This window comes from Cryptomeria japonica, chromosome 8, assembly GCF_030272615.1.
Source record: "Cryptomeria japonica chromosome 8, Sugi_1.0, whole genome shotgun sequence".
Classification (NCBI taxonomy): domain Eukaryota; kingdom Viridiplantae; phylum Streptophyta; class Pinopsida; order Cupressales; family Cupressaceae; genus Cryptomeria; species Cryptomeria japonica.
This window is the reverse complement of record NC_081412.1, coordinates 478,288,733-478,303,211: the sequence shown is the minus strand read 5'-3', so window position 1 is coordinate 478,303,211 and position 14,479 is coordinate 478,288,733. Positions and strand designations below refer to the sequence as shown.

General features: G+C 33.9%; 1 protein-coding gene across 1 annotated transcript in view; it reads right to left on the bottom strand.

Annotated features, from left to right (window-relative positions):
* Positions 1-1,434: 1,434 nt before the first annotated feature.
* Positions 1,435-14,479, bottom strand: part of LOC131043746 (actin-related protein 5) — a 167,665-nt gene continuing 154,620 nt past the window's right edge. The window contains exons 7-12 of the mRNA XM_057976976.2: positions 7,460-7,569; positions 7,245-7,335; positions 3,394-3,828; positions 2,879-3,006; positions 2,393-2,741; positions 1,435-2,306 (exon numbers count right to left, since the gene is read on the bottom strand). Of these exons, the coding sequence (XP_057832959.1) occupies positions 1,797-2,306; positions 2,393-2,741; positions 2,879-3,006; positions 3,394-3,828; positions 7,245-7,335; positions 7,460-7,569 (1,623 nt within the window). The 3' untranslated portion in view covers positions 1,435-1,796. The remainder of the gene's footprint in view (positions 2,307-2,392; positions 2,742-2,878; positions 3,007-3,393; positions 3,829-7,244; positions 7,336-7,459; positions 7,570-14,479) is intronic.

Sequence of the window (14,479 nt, the reverse complement as noted above, 5' to 3'; positions counted from 1 at the left end):
TATGAATTAAACCTCTAAATTTAGGTAATTTGATTAAAATGAGATTTATGAATGAAAATTTGAAATGTTTGTAAATCAAATCTGAAACAAATAATCCAAATTAGATAGTTCGCAAGCTCAATTTTAGAATTTAAAAATTAGGGTTTTTATTGATTAAAACTCTAAATTTATGAAATTCACTTGGGAATTGAACTTGTAAATGTAAATTTGAATTTTAAATTGCCTAAACACTCAGATTTAAGATTACAGGTGTAAGGACTTGAGTTCACCAAAATGTAAAAATGAAAAATTAAGGTTTCCACCACAAAGATGAAAACCACTAATTTTTACTTAGGGACCAATACATTAGGGAAAGATAAAAATTTGATAGATCTAAACCCAATGGATCTAGATGTTGATCAAATTCCAAGGATCTTGGATGAGCCTCTTATTTCCTTTAACTTGAATTGAATTGAATTGTTAAAAATATTGAAATTAGGGTAAATGGGTTGGAATTGGTGTAAAAACGCATGAATAGTGAGCTGCAATCGTCAAATCAAGCCACGAACCTAGATTTGCAAAATGTAAATGTATTCAAATTTGTTCCCAAAAGGAGCTCCTAATTTGTTGGGACCATGGTGGTGGCCACCCTGGTCTTCCGTACTTTTCACACTCCAATGGGTGATTGATTCGTCAGTGTAAATGATTTTCTAAAGATCACAACTCCATACCTGCTTCCTACACACAAAAAAAAGGGAAAATAAATTGGGAATAGGAGCTTGCCTATGTCAAACCTCAATTTAGGAATTAACCTTAAATGAAATATTGCAAATACTGAAATAAACAATGGAAATATATACCTTAGATTTGTAATGATTGATAATGATAATTTGTTTTTTGAACGTATTCACATATGTTCACGCATGCTTGCATATGAATGATGTATTTTTTCTCCACAAAGATTGAATGAAGGAAATGCAACCTTGAAGATCTCTGAAAATGCTTGATAATGAACACATCAATGCTTAAATGCTCTAGGTCGAATGCTTGGAGTCTTAGAATGTTACTTAGGATGAAATTTGGTTGATCAAATGTCTTTATATATGAGATCATAGTTCAATTAACCGATTAAGCCGATCTCCAACGGTCACATAGAGCCACCAATTTCATTTCTCGTCAGAGAGATGGGTCGCATCCTCCCCTTGAAAAATGAGCACCATTGAGGGGGAAATCTCCTTGTTTTTTCCATGATTAATAGTCTACTTTATTGGTGCTCTCTTCAATTGAAAAAATCCTTATATTGCAAACAAATATTATGTTATAATTGTATATTCTATTGAATATTATACATGGAATCATATAAGCGACAGTTTAGCCTTACGTTATTCCCTACAAATCTAAATGTGAATTCTCTATAAAATAAATACCTTGTATATTCTATCTCAAACACTTACAAATGTTAATTTAGAATATTAAATTAAAACCATATATCTCAATTCTTCAAGTTAAGCCCCATTCACGTGGATGGGTGAACATGTGAGGAATACTTAAAACGTTAATAATGTTAAAACGCACTCTATAAATGTTTAAATTGCTAACGACGAAAACAAGGATGCTCATATAAAATGGAACATTGGCTAAGAGTTGAAAAAATTATAGCATGCTCATATACCTGAGACACTCAACTGTCCCATTTCCATTGTAGGTGTACAAATCATTCACTTCTTCCTCCACAGCGGTAGAATATTTTTTTTCATAAATATTAGAATTTACAACTATTTGGTGAAAACCAACTTTAACTTAATGTGGATCAGCATCTAAGCACCAAATGAATATCTTAATTTGTACTTCCGGAGCCAATCTTCCCCCTTCTCCATAAAGTCTTGTCTAGTAAAAGAATATCCGGTAAAGAGTGAAGAGGAAGCATAATTGGATGCCCCACGCCATGCATCTAAAAGTGGATCAGACGCCCTAACCAACCTCACTGTAGATCCAAGAGGCCTTATTTTTTGTATCTCTGCCTGTAGCCTAGCATCCAAACCGGGCAAAAGTGAAGTCCCACCTGTTAATAGAATAGTACCATCCATGACTGCATTTGCAATATGAGAAGGCAATCTTCGGGCTGAAATTCCTACCATTTCATCAAGTCCTGCCTGATCAATTCCAATCATATGAGGTTGAAATAAAATTTCAGGGCATCTGAATCTTTCGACCCCAAGTGTGATGCGAAAATCCTCTGCAGTAAGTGGGCGAGGCTGCTGAACTTCCAAGGTAGGCTGGCTACCCATGATATCATTTGATGGTAATAGAAATGTAGGGTCTAATTCCTGTTACCAAAGGAGAAACATTAGTTGACAGTCTATGGGATAGGTAAAACAAAAAATTAAATATACAAAGAGAAAATACAGAACACCTGAAGGCGTGCATTCAAACGTGCAAGCTCTGCTTCATCCTGGTCTGGTGTATCATCATCATCATCATCGTTGTCCTTGCTCATTTTCTTATAAAGTTGCCAGTCTTCATCTTTCTGTCCAAATGTGTCCTCACCTTTCCCACGATCAAAAGCAGCAGTAGTCAAAAGTCTCATGCGCTCCCTCTGTGCTGCATTGAGCCTCTCCCCACGTCCTACTCCTCCAGTTACAGTAACATTGTTGTTTGTACGAGGAAATCCATTCACTTTTAAACGTTTTCGTTGCTCAACTTTTGCCGCAAGCTCTGCTTGTTTTGCACGTAACTGCTCCAGGTAAAGCTCGGGATTTTCCCTAAATCACACCCAGAGTTAAAGCAGAATTTTTTCATAAAAGCAATAACTTTCAAGGAGAGGTCCTGAAACCTAAAAAGTAAACAGTAAATATCTGTGATTTTCAATAGCATTTTCACAATACTAACAAGAACTTACAGTCGCCTTTCCTCATCCTGCTGATTTTCTCTCTCCCGTTGTAACTCCTCCTCTTGGCGCTTTTGCTTTGCCTTTGCGCGACCCTCAGAGGTAGTTTTGAGGAATAGCTGCCTCTTTTTCTCTTTTATCTGTTAAAAACTGAAAGTCCATGAATAACAAGCATGAACAATCTTGATTTCTACATAGATCAAACCCCCTTGTATTTATGATGGGTAATAGCCCAAAAATGAAAATTTTAGTCTAGGACTTTGCACTTGAGAAATGAGAAAAATAGACACATCACACTTTTTACAGAAAAAGTGCAAACTGAAGATCATTGTCCAGTTCTAATCTTCTGTTATGCACCAATGGATCAAAAATTTGTGTAATGTGCATTTGAAACCTCTTGTTACTTGGCAAGATGGTAGAGAGATAGGCGTAGACATGATAATAAAAGCTTGAATTGCTCACAGAACTAGGAGCTTTCTTTATAACTACATATTGACATTAGATAAGAATACCAAAAAATGCATTACCTGCTCGGATGTCAGCATGCTGTTGGGAATGTTGATAAGAGGGTATCTTTCTTCCATCGCTACCTCCTCCTTTTCCTTCTCAACTTCAGTAGGCTCACCCTTAAGCTTTCTCAAGGATGTCATGGATTTTGCAAGTGCACTTTCTATCTCCTGCCTTGAACCAAAACCATTCTCAGTTGAAAATAAATCTGCCTGAGGCTCATCCAAGTAATCTAGTTGTTGTAAGAGCTGTTCAAATCCCTCAACTTCACTTTCTAACTCTGCAATCTTTGAGGAGCGCTTTGCAGCTGCCATTTCACGAAGCCGTTGTCCTTGCTTTTCTTTGATAGCTGCTTTTCTTGCAAGCTCTTCTTCTGTTATTACCTTCTCTTGAGGGGGTGGAACCCAGGGTAGTTGCCAATATCTAGTCTTCTCTTCAGCCTCCTTTGAAGCTTTCTGAAATCAAATCATTTATGTGCAAATAGTTCAAACATTTTTCTCAAAATACTACAAGCACATTTCAATCTAAAGAAGAAACAGATAGTTATACTTGACCAAATTCCTGTGATTTTCAAGGCAACCTTTCATCACGCAGTCAATTTTTTTTAAACCATATAAAATTCTTCTGAAAATCATTAATCTTTCATTCGAATAACACTCCTATTTTTCCCTGGAAAGATAGTATCACACAATTTGAAACCTAAGAATAATCACTCATCACTGGCAAGAAGATTGTGTGGTTGTAGGTGCCTTGCTCAATTAGCATTATAAAATCTATGAATTAAAGTTCTGGGTCCAGGGCAGTAGTCATTTAGCAATGCTACATTATTTAGTTCAAGCAAACGCTCTCATTTTGAAACATGGTTAGCTCTGAATTTCTACAAAACAATCAATAGCACTGCATAAATCATCTTACAATTATAAGAAAGTGGATTCACAAAATATCTTTTACAACTTGAAACTCTCTTTTAACCCATATGACTGTAATCTAGTTAACATAAATTCAACAAGTTACCTACTAAATGAGAAGGAAAGAAATCCTGCATTTACTATATAGTCATTCACTATGGGTACTGGGAGCTGATATTGATTTTGAACATTAACACTTGCAGATTTTTTTTTAACTTTTTTCTTTTTTTTTTATGGAAACAAGTTGGAATACATAGATGTCTGCATCTCTGCCTTTATATAGCCAGATTTTTTTTTTTTGGTTTTTTTATCTTGTGCACGTTTCTAGTGCAAAGACCAAGGTTATAAAACTAACTAATATTTCCACAACAATACAACGGCAGATGCAACTCAACCAAGAATACATAAATTAAAAACTAGAATAAATATTCCTAGCCCGCTGGGCTAAAACTGAACTTATCGGATGTGTTGGAAAGAACTCCAAGAAATCTAACATGAGTTCCACGGACAGTCCCTCTCATAGACAATCCAAAGGCTAAATCTGCTTTGAAGGCCTCCAAAACTGAAAATTATGGAGATGTAGAAAATACCAAAATAATTAGGTTTTTGACATTTCCTAGATTCATTCAAATGCTCCAGGATCTTAGTCAAATCAATTCCCCCACAGCCCCCAAATCAAGGTCCTTAGTTCCCCTATTACTGAAATCTATATCGGTACCCTCATCCCCCATTCCAAAATACTGTGGAATTACATGCAATATATTAATCAACGTATCCTAATATGGGATCCTTGCAACATGGAGTGCTATATTGGTATGATACTTAAAATTAGCTCATCATCCTTGCTTGATGTTGCTTCTCCTAGTTCTACGCTATAACCTTCAAACAAAGGTTGTGCACCAAGAGTAGTATAAGAAACAAAGTACCCTGTGAGTGTGATTGCAACTGGTTATAACTATCTCCAGCAGATAAGCCTCATATCTGTGGGCCAAGCCAAAGAGCCCTCTACATCAGCCTCTAAGTCTAGAAGTGAATTCATCACAACTGCCTTGTTGCCCTCTTCTTTCTAATTTCTTCTCACAACCTTCTTCTCTCATGCAATCTCAAGTTCCATTGAATTACATGACTACACATCTCAGCCAGGGATTTGTGCAAGGTTATATTTGCGGCAATCAAAGGCTCCACTCATAATTGTACACCACCATTCCTACCCATGCACCTCATATGCCATTCCTCTGAGCAAGGTCCCTGGTCTTGCCACTACAACTGTTACTTGCAAATGCTATCTCTATCTACAAAGCTGGAAAATCAAAACGTAGCACAAGTGAAAAATAAATAAAACCTCAAAAATTGTAAACCCTAGCTTTGAAAGAAAGAAAAAAACAAAAAATAAACAATACATGAAATATTAATTAGAAGTGCTAGAAAACAAGAATGAATGTAAAAATAAAAAATAACAAAAAAGAAAAAGAGTTATATACCTTTCAAATCTGGTCAATAAATCTGCTGAAACAGTCTACAAGTATATTTGATGTAAATTATTTAGTACGACACCAAAGGCATAACATGAAGGATCTATATTTTCTTTAGTGTGCATTGTGGTTCAATAACTTATTTCCATACTTAGCTTACTCGTCCTAGAGACTGATTGCATTTACTGAAATATTCAATGCACGGTAGGAAGGATTTTCCCAAATGTGCATTCCTTAAAGAGAGTGTAGAACAGTTATGATTCATAAAAAAAATTGCAACGATTTTTTTTTATAATATTTACTAGGAGGATATCATTACATATAGGACACCATAGAGGAAATAAATCCTCTTCAGTATAGTTCATTAGACTTCTTTCCATACCTAGTTTAGTCATTCTAGGGTCATTGCATTTACTAAGATATTCGATCCAAGGTATGAAGTCCTATTCTAAAGGTGCATTCTTAATGAAAGTGGAAATATTTACACCTAATAATTTTTTTGCAACACATGGTTTAATTCAATGCTAAACAATTCTCTATGAAATGCTATAAATGCATTGGATTACGACCCACTTTTAGCTAATACCAACAGAAATGTTTGAAAAGAATACTATTGATTTTGGATCACTGTACAAAAGGATATTAATTCCAGGAGGAGCACTCAAAGATCAAATGAATAAGCTTCCCTGTTAAACATAATTATTGCTGCAAATGATACCGCTTGGCTTGTTGATTAACTTTATAAAATCACCAAAATTTGAAGAATACCTCATATGTTCATGTATTGCGTGATTGTAATTAGTAATTACATCAGAAGGACAGCAAGTAGGTCTCATTTGCTAGATGACTGTTAGTTTCAAACGATACTTCTTATTAGTTTGTGCATCATTTAATAATTATTACATTGAATTAAATTGCAGTGGTGCACACATAAATGTAGTTGATATTTAAATAGGCAAATGACAAACAATTAGCTTTAAAAAACCAAGCAACGATGCAAAGAATGCTATTGCAGAATTTATGGTTGGAGAGTTTCAAGTTTTGAATTTCATACCTTAAGCAAGCATTAGAAACCACATTGCTTAATATGTGCATTCATTGAGCCCAAATAAAACATAATACCAAAATAGGCAGAAAACAAATTAGAGTTCTGAGTTACAAATGAATAGCTTAAGCCTTAGAAAGTGTTACAAGCCTAAGGTGAAAATAAGCAGAAAATGAATAATTTTTTTAATTATAAGTAAACTAACAGTTACATATGAAATTAGCCAATAAAACAGGATACAATTGTAATGATGAACACGCAGGTACAAATACATGATTGAAAGAAAAGAAAATGCATATTAAACTATTGAAAAAGAAGAATCATGTAGGATGTAAAATTAAACCACTAAACATACAATGTTGGAGATTATGCGACATGGAATGGAAGATTCTATATTACAGATATACGCAAATTGCTTATATATGAGAAAAGAACTTCCTTTTGACCTGAAATATCTGCAGCTCAGAACTGTAATCCTCTGCCACATAACAATGCTCTTTTTTCAGTTCCTCAACTTTCTCCAAAGTGATGCTGTCACTGTTTGCAATTCATGTAGAAGCTTTATGTTTCATACAAAGAAAGATATAGAAGGTTGAAGTCTCAAACAAATGCAATATGAAACCAAATTGAAGACATTAATATGAAACAAGTGAATTCTCACCGGTGATAAGGATACTGAAGCAAAAGTAATTTGTTCATGTATTCAGTGATATGAGATCCTCCAATGTTAGTTCTACAACATGCTTCCATGACGGGCTCACCCCTTAGAACCTGAAGTACAAAAACATCATGATAATACCAAATTAAAATATGTTTAAAATGCATTGTGAAAATACAATAAAACTGGCTCCTAAAGCGTATGTCACTGTGCTGCCCTGAGATAAGAGAGAAAATAATAAACTTACCAATCAATTATGCCTTTCACGTTATTGTTAAACCCCTAAAACCTAGAAAAATATTTAGAATATTTGGTAACAAATTGAAAAAAACAGAAAAACCTCTCAACACAGCTTTAATAGAAGCTTGAATAATCCATGACAAACAAGAGTAATGAGTAGAAAATTGACAGCAATAACTCATCACTTCTCACCTTATTTTCCCTAGGTCGACTAAGATTATGCATGCTTTAATATTCAATTTTGTGGACCAAGTATTCTTATGAATATTGCACACTGAGCATAAAGAAAATCATATTTTTGCGAGGGACAGGCCTAATTTCATTGTAAATAAGTAATTTTAACTTAATTTCTTATGCAGATCCACGGAGCTCAATTCTGATGCATGTTTACTTTTGAGATACATCCTGGATCTCTATTTCCAATGGGACAGAGAAGACGTGACACAATGGGGACATTTACACACCATCTCCTTTAACATGAGAGTACCTCAATTTCTTATACCTATGTCCCATGGGAATACATCCATGGACCTCAATTTCCTAAGGGATGGAAAATACATGAACACAATGGGGACAACCCCAATGTCATGTCCTCTTTTCAAGAAAAAGTTATCAAATTACTCAGCCTATTATTTTATTTCCTATAAGCTATTCAGGTGATGTAAGAGAGATTATTTAATAAATTAACATGAGTTGTCCTCGAAGTAACTTTATGTTACAAACTTACATTCATAGAAAGGTAACTTATGTTTAAAAATTAATATGATATAAAGTGTCACTGAGACCAAGGACCAAAAAAGTAATGATTATTTAAAAGGCTTTTCTAGATGCTTTTAAAATAACGTTTTGAAGGAACAGGGAAAAAATATTATATTCCCTCAAAGAGCTTATAGAAGGAGAGACTTGGGAAAAAAGAAGGCATCCAGTTCATGAAATCAAAACACAATTTTCCTTGAGATTGAAAAAATGTTCATTTTTTTTGTTTCAGGACAAAAACCCTTTTGGCAAATGGATTCAAATATGAAAACTCTCCTATTCGTAAGAGTAATTCCATCTAGGGATTACCAATAACCTGAAAGGTTGCAGTTTTTTTCCAATTCCAATTTGGTGTTTTTAGATTCCTGAGTTTGAAGATTTTGTATTTGAATTTGAATTTGTGGTGGTTTCAAAATACCATTATATTATTGGCTTGGTCATACCACATATTATAGCTAGTCATAGCTATGATAGTAGCCGTACTAATTTTGAAGATTTTATTGAGTCATACATAGTATGGAAATCATTTGTTCGTATGTAGTTGTACAAATTGAAGTTTTCATATTATTTAGGGTGTTGTATATGACACAGGAGGCTGGTCAAAACATTCTAAAGACTATCTTATTTACCATTGCCTGCCATACCTACCAATAAGGAGCCATATCAAAGGAATATTTTCTCTTTTTGTAGCAATTGTACATTATTTAAGTTCTATTGTTTATCCTTTGGCATCATACTATTTGCATAAAGGGCCAATAACTTTTTTGAAGCCTAGGATTTATACTAGCAGCTAGCTAACACGGTTGCAAGTATTAAAGTTGAAAAGGTAATCGCTCCAAATTGAAGATTTGATATTCTCTTAAGTGGACATACTACAAAACTCAAGAGCGTTGCTGCATGCTTAGAAATTTGGAGATTCAGAACATTAATATCTAATGTTCTACGACAGCCGTATAAAAGTCTTATTACGCCAGCCATCATCTGGTATTTTTCTAATTTTATTTTTTATTTTTATGCTGTTTATTATATATATTTCAGAGGTGATTTCAACACTCATATATTCAGATTGTGTGCATTAATCAATTTTAATTTTGTAATATCGATCTGTGTGGTTCTCCACCAAATTTACTTTAAATTTGTATTTGTTGTGGAAGGCTTGCCACCAAAATCAGCATTATACCTTTGATTTACATGCATTGTAAGTTGTGCAGCTTGCCGCAAACAAGCATATTTATTTAATATTATTTCATATCCTCTCACAATGTACTTATTGAAGTAATAATGTAATGTTTCTATATGTTGTTTGTAACTAGGTAAGATGGGTTCAGATTGCCTTAAGGCAACATCCGAACCCATATAGGACTGGGTCCTAAAGGGGTAACGTGCCCCCAAGTTAAGGTCAGGCCCTTTAACCTTCACACCACCCTAAAATACACCTCGCCTCAATAAATAAATTGGCGCCAAAAGGAGGAAGGCCGACTTGGATTTAATAAAGGTTAAGACTCATATAAATAAAGTCAACTTGCAAATACAATCATTCACTTTCATCTCTCATGCAATCAGCGAAATAGCTCTGCAATTGAAGGTGCGAAATAAAGGAGAGGATTGTGTGAACTTGTTCAAAGAGATAGAAGTCATTTGGTATTCCTTGATGAAGACTTGGTGTATTTAGAAGGGCAAATCTGATATGATAAAAGGAATCAGATCTGAAGAGTCAAGCTAAGTATTGTGTTGATGCAATTAAGATTGAATACATAATCTGACCTGTGGGTCTTTAGTGCTGGGTTTTTCCTCCTTGGAGGTTTTCCCAAGGTATTTGTGTTGTTCTCTTGCTCTCTTGTTTTCATTCTTGCATCTACTTGATTATGGTTTACTTAATGCTAGCAAATAATTAAATGTTAGAAATCTGATTACTGAACTAGGTCATAAATTTAACACTATAATGGTCATTTGGTTAGTTTAGGATATTTCCTAGTTTGTTCTTATTTAGAATGTTTCTTTTCGGTCTTTCATTTCTGTGTTAGAAACTTTGCTTGTAATTGCTTATTTAAGGAACCTTTATCTCCTTTGTTAATACAACATGGAATGATCAATTATCATTTCATGGTATCAGAGCTTAGCTTCTTTTTGATCGACTTTTTTTTGTGAAATTTTTTTGGGGGTTTTCTGATTTTTTTCCACAAAAAAAAAACATGGAAGGGTTATGTTTGATTTTTTCCACAAAAATCATGGAGTATTTTTGTTTACTACTCGTGATAACCGCAAGTAAAGTTTTTGAACAAACTAGGGGGTTTTGTATGATTTTTTCCTCAAAAATCGTGGATGGGTTTTCTGATTTTTTTCCACAAAAAATTATCGAAGGGTTTTGCTTGATTTTTGTGAGGGAGTTTTATTTTTGTTTACTACTTGTGATGGCCGCAAGTAAAGATTTTGAATAGAGTGGGGGATTTTGTACGATTTTCTCCTCAACAATCATGTATGAGTTATCTGATTTTTCTCCACAACAAATCTTGGAAGGTTTTGTATGATTTTCTCTTCAAAAATCATGGTTTCTCTGTTTGTTTTTTGTATGATTTTTTAACACAAAATTGTGGGTTCTTTCTCTGCTGGAGGGTTTTTTTATTTATTCCACAAAAAATCATGAAAGGTGTTGCTGTTTATGGGTTTTCTGATATTTTTCCAAAAAAAATATGATGGGTTTTTCATGTTTTGTGCAATTTTTTCATACAAAAATTGCAGATTTTTTCTAGATGATTTTTGAGCAAGATTGCATGGGTACGAGGGTACTTGGAGATGTCGGAGATTGGTGCTAGTACCGGTACGGCCATTTTTTCAAAATAGGCAACAGGGGTACTTGGAGATGCCAATTTTTTTTTATATATAATTTATAAATTTATAGAAAATCTGAAAACATAATGACATTTAACTTTCAAAACAAGAATTAACATTAACTTCGAAGTTTAAGTACATAAATGTGAAATGAGTCAAATCAAAATGTCATGCAATCATTGTGTCAAAGTTTCAAACTGATTAGTGATTACATATTGAAAATAGCTTAATAAGCAGCAAGCTGGTACACAAACAAACTGAAAACAAAAATCAAAAATCTTATATCTATCATCTACTCTTCTTCACCATGATCATCCATATCAAGATCCTCAACAATGAGGCTCTCCAAATAGCCATCACACTCAAATTCAAGTTCCTATGATGGTAGAATAGCAGTTGGTAAATCAGCTAGTCCATCTGCTTCAACCACTTCATCCACAATGGCTGCAACTTCTCCATTGGGTGAAATTTGATCCCATTTTGCTAAAAGACCCTCATTGTATCCAAGATCTACACGAGAGAGAAGATGAAGTGAGCTATGAATGAACCCATAAGTACTCCAATTTCTCTCACAAGATGAAGAGTTGGCTACTTGTGAGAGCAACCGTATTGCCAATGATTGCAATTCAAGGGCTTCCTTTCCATGGTTCCACAACCACTCTATAGGGTCTTTCTTTACTTTCATATCATACATAACTTACACTAAACCAAAATCATCCGCCCACAGGAAAACTTATTCCATTTAGTCCTCAAAACTTAAGCATCCTCACCTTGGCCATAAATCTTTTTTACCGCTACCCAAAATCCCTTCATTACCTCTCTATCTTGATGTGGAACCCTCTTTTTGGTCACTTCTATATCATACCATTTAAGATTAAGGGCATAAGCAACACAATGAAGAGGGGTGTTAAGTTTGTTCCATCTTCCATGTAGTTTTTCCTCTATCAAAGGAGATAGAGAAATATCTTTTGCATCTATTATCTTCTTGACTCTTTCACACATGGAATCTATTGCTTCATAAACCTCTCCCAAACATGTCTTGTTTGAGTCTGCAAATTTGATCACCTCACATATGGGCTTAATAAAGTCCACAACAAACTTAACATTAGCCCAAAAATGTTCATCAAGGACCATACCTCTCACCTCAACTGCAATATCTAATGTAGATTGTTTCCAAGCTGCCCATGCATCACTAACAACCATGGAATACAAAACTCCTTTGACTTCACAAAGGCAATCAAGAAGAATGAAGTGAGAAGCAAAATGTGTATCAGTAGGTTTGAGAAGTTCCACCTTGGCAAATTTACGATAAATGGCTTGTGTGTGGTGATGGTTACATATGAACATTTGTATCTTTATGCCCTTCTCTATGAGATCTGAAATCCATTGGAACTTGCCAATATCTTTGAGTGCATTATTCAATGAATGCACACAACATGGTGTCCAAAATATCTACTTGTACCTCTTTGCACCAACATGTCTACTACTTTACAAACAGGGGTAGCATCAATAACAATTTGGGCTACATGTGATGCCCCCACCTCCTCAATGCTAACACATAGCTGGTTATGAAGAGATTCTGCATTTTTTCTTGCCCTAAACAATCTATTGCCTTCAAAAAATAAGGCCCTTTGTTGCATGTTACCATGATATTACGTAGTGAACGATTCCAAGCATCTGTCCACCCATCCATCACAATACTACATCCTTCTTGAGCCCACACTCTTTCCAATGGTGCAGTTTGTTCCTCTACTCGAGAATTTTCTTTATCAGCTAGAGTAATGCGAAACTTTTCATACCAAGGTGGTTTATAGCCCATTAGTGCATTATTGATAGCATGGACCATCTCTCCATAGAATGGTGAGCGGGAAACATTAAATGGTATTCCATTTGCACAAAAGAATCGTCTGATTACTGTATCAACTGCTTCTCGACCTTGCACATCAAACCATCTTCCAATGGGGTTTGAGCTGCCAATGTGAGGTTTTGTGAGCCTCTTCAGTTGTACAACTCTAGAAGTCACATCCACCTCTGACTCTATATTATGACTATAAGCTGCAGTAGTTGCCCCTGTTGTTGAAGCATGAGAGCTTCAAATAGCAACTTTCCCATCAGCCCTTTCATGTTCTCTCACAGCATCATATCTTTCAAACTCATTTGTACAACCTTCAACACCATTACATGGCAAGTGGAGGAAATGAGCTTTCACCCTCGTGTAGGTACCTTTCCATATCAATGGACAAAGTTTACATTTAACAATGGTTGTTCTACCTGATCCTTTTGGCTCGGAATACGGTCACCATACTTCTATAGTGGGTGCAACCCTTGTCTTCCTCCACCTGACATTTTGAATCTAAACAAAAAATTAAAACAAAAGAATATTAGATTTTGACATTGTGTGCTTAATTTCTGAGTTTGATTGTCTTAGGTCTAGTTCTCTCATCTTTTTATTGCTAATTTTGTGGTATTTGATTTCTGATTTCAATTTCTTAGTGGATGATACTTCTGATTTCAATTTGTTTACCAGTTTCTATTTCAAATTTTGTATAATAATTTATTAATTTAATAATTTCAGATAAATGTTATCATAAATTAGTAAAAAAATTATATACTCAATACTATATTGTTAATATTGTTAATATTGTTAATATAGTATTGAGTATATAATTTTTTTTACTAATTTTCCAAAAATTATTATATTGTTGTCAATTTAATAATTTATATAATTTACTATAACTTGGTAAAAATAAATAAAAATTATATACTCAATAATAAAAAATAAATTATATAGTCTATATTGAGTAAAAAAAGATTATATAAAAAATTAATAATATAATAATACTCAGTAATTTAATTTTAACTAATTTATTAATAATTTAATTATAATTTATTATAAATATTAATATCATTCACAATGTAAATTACGTTAAAGATTAAAATGCTTGATGCTCGAGCATTTTAATATTTAACTTAATTTACATTGTGAACTAAAATATTCGATGGTAATTTTAAATTTAGTATTTATAGTCAAAGATAGAGAAATATCTATGTAAATACACAACAAAATCGTAAATGTTGAATTGAATCCGAGTATCTACAGACTATATAAATCGAAATATTTGAATCAATGAAAATTGAATACCTTTTTTTGGGTGAAAAAAACTAAATCCATAAAATTTCCTTCACGCGACATACAAT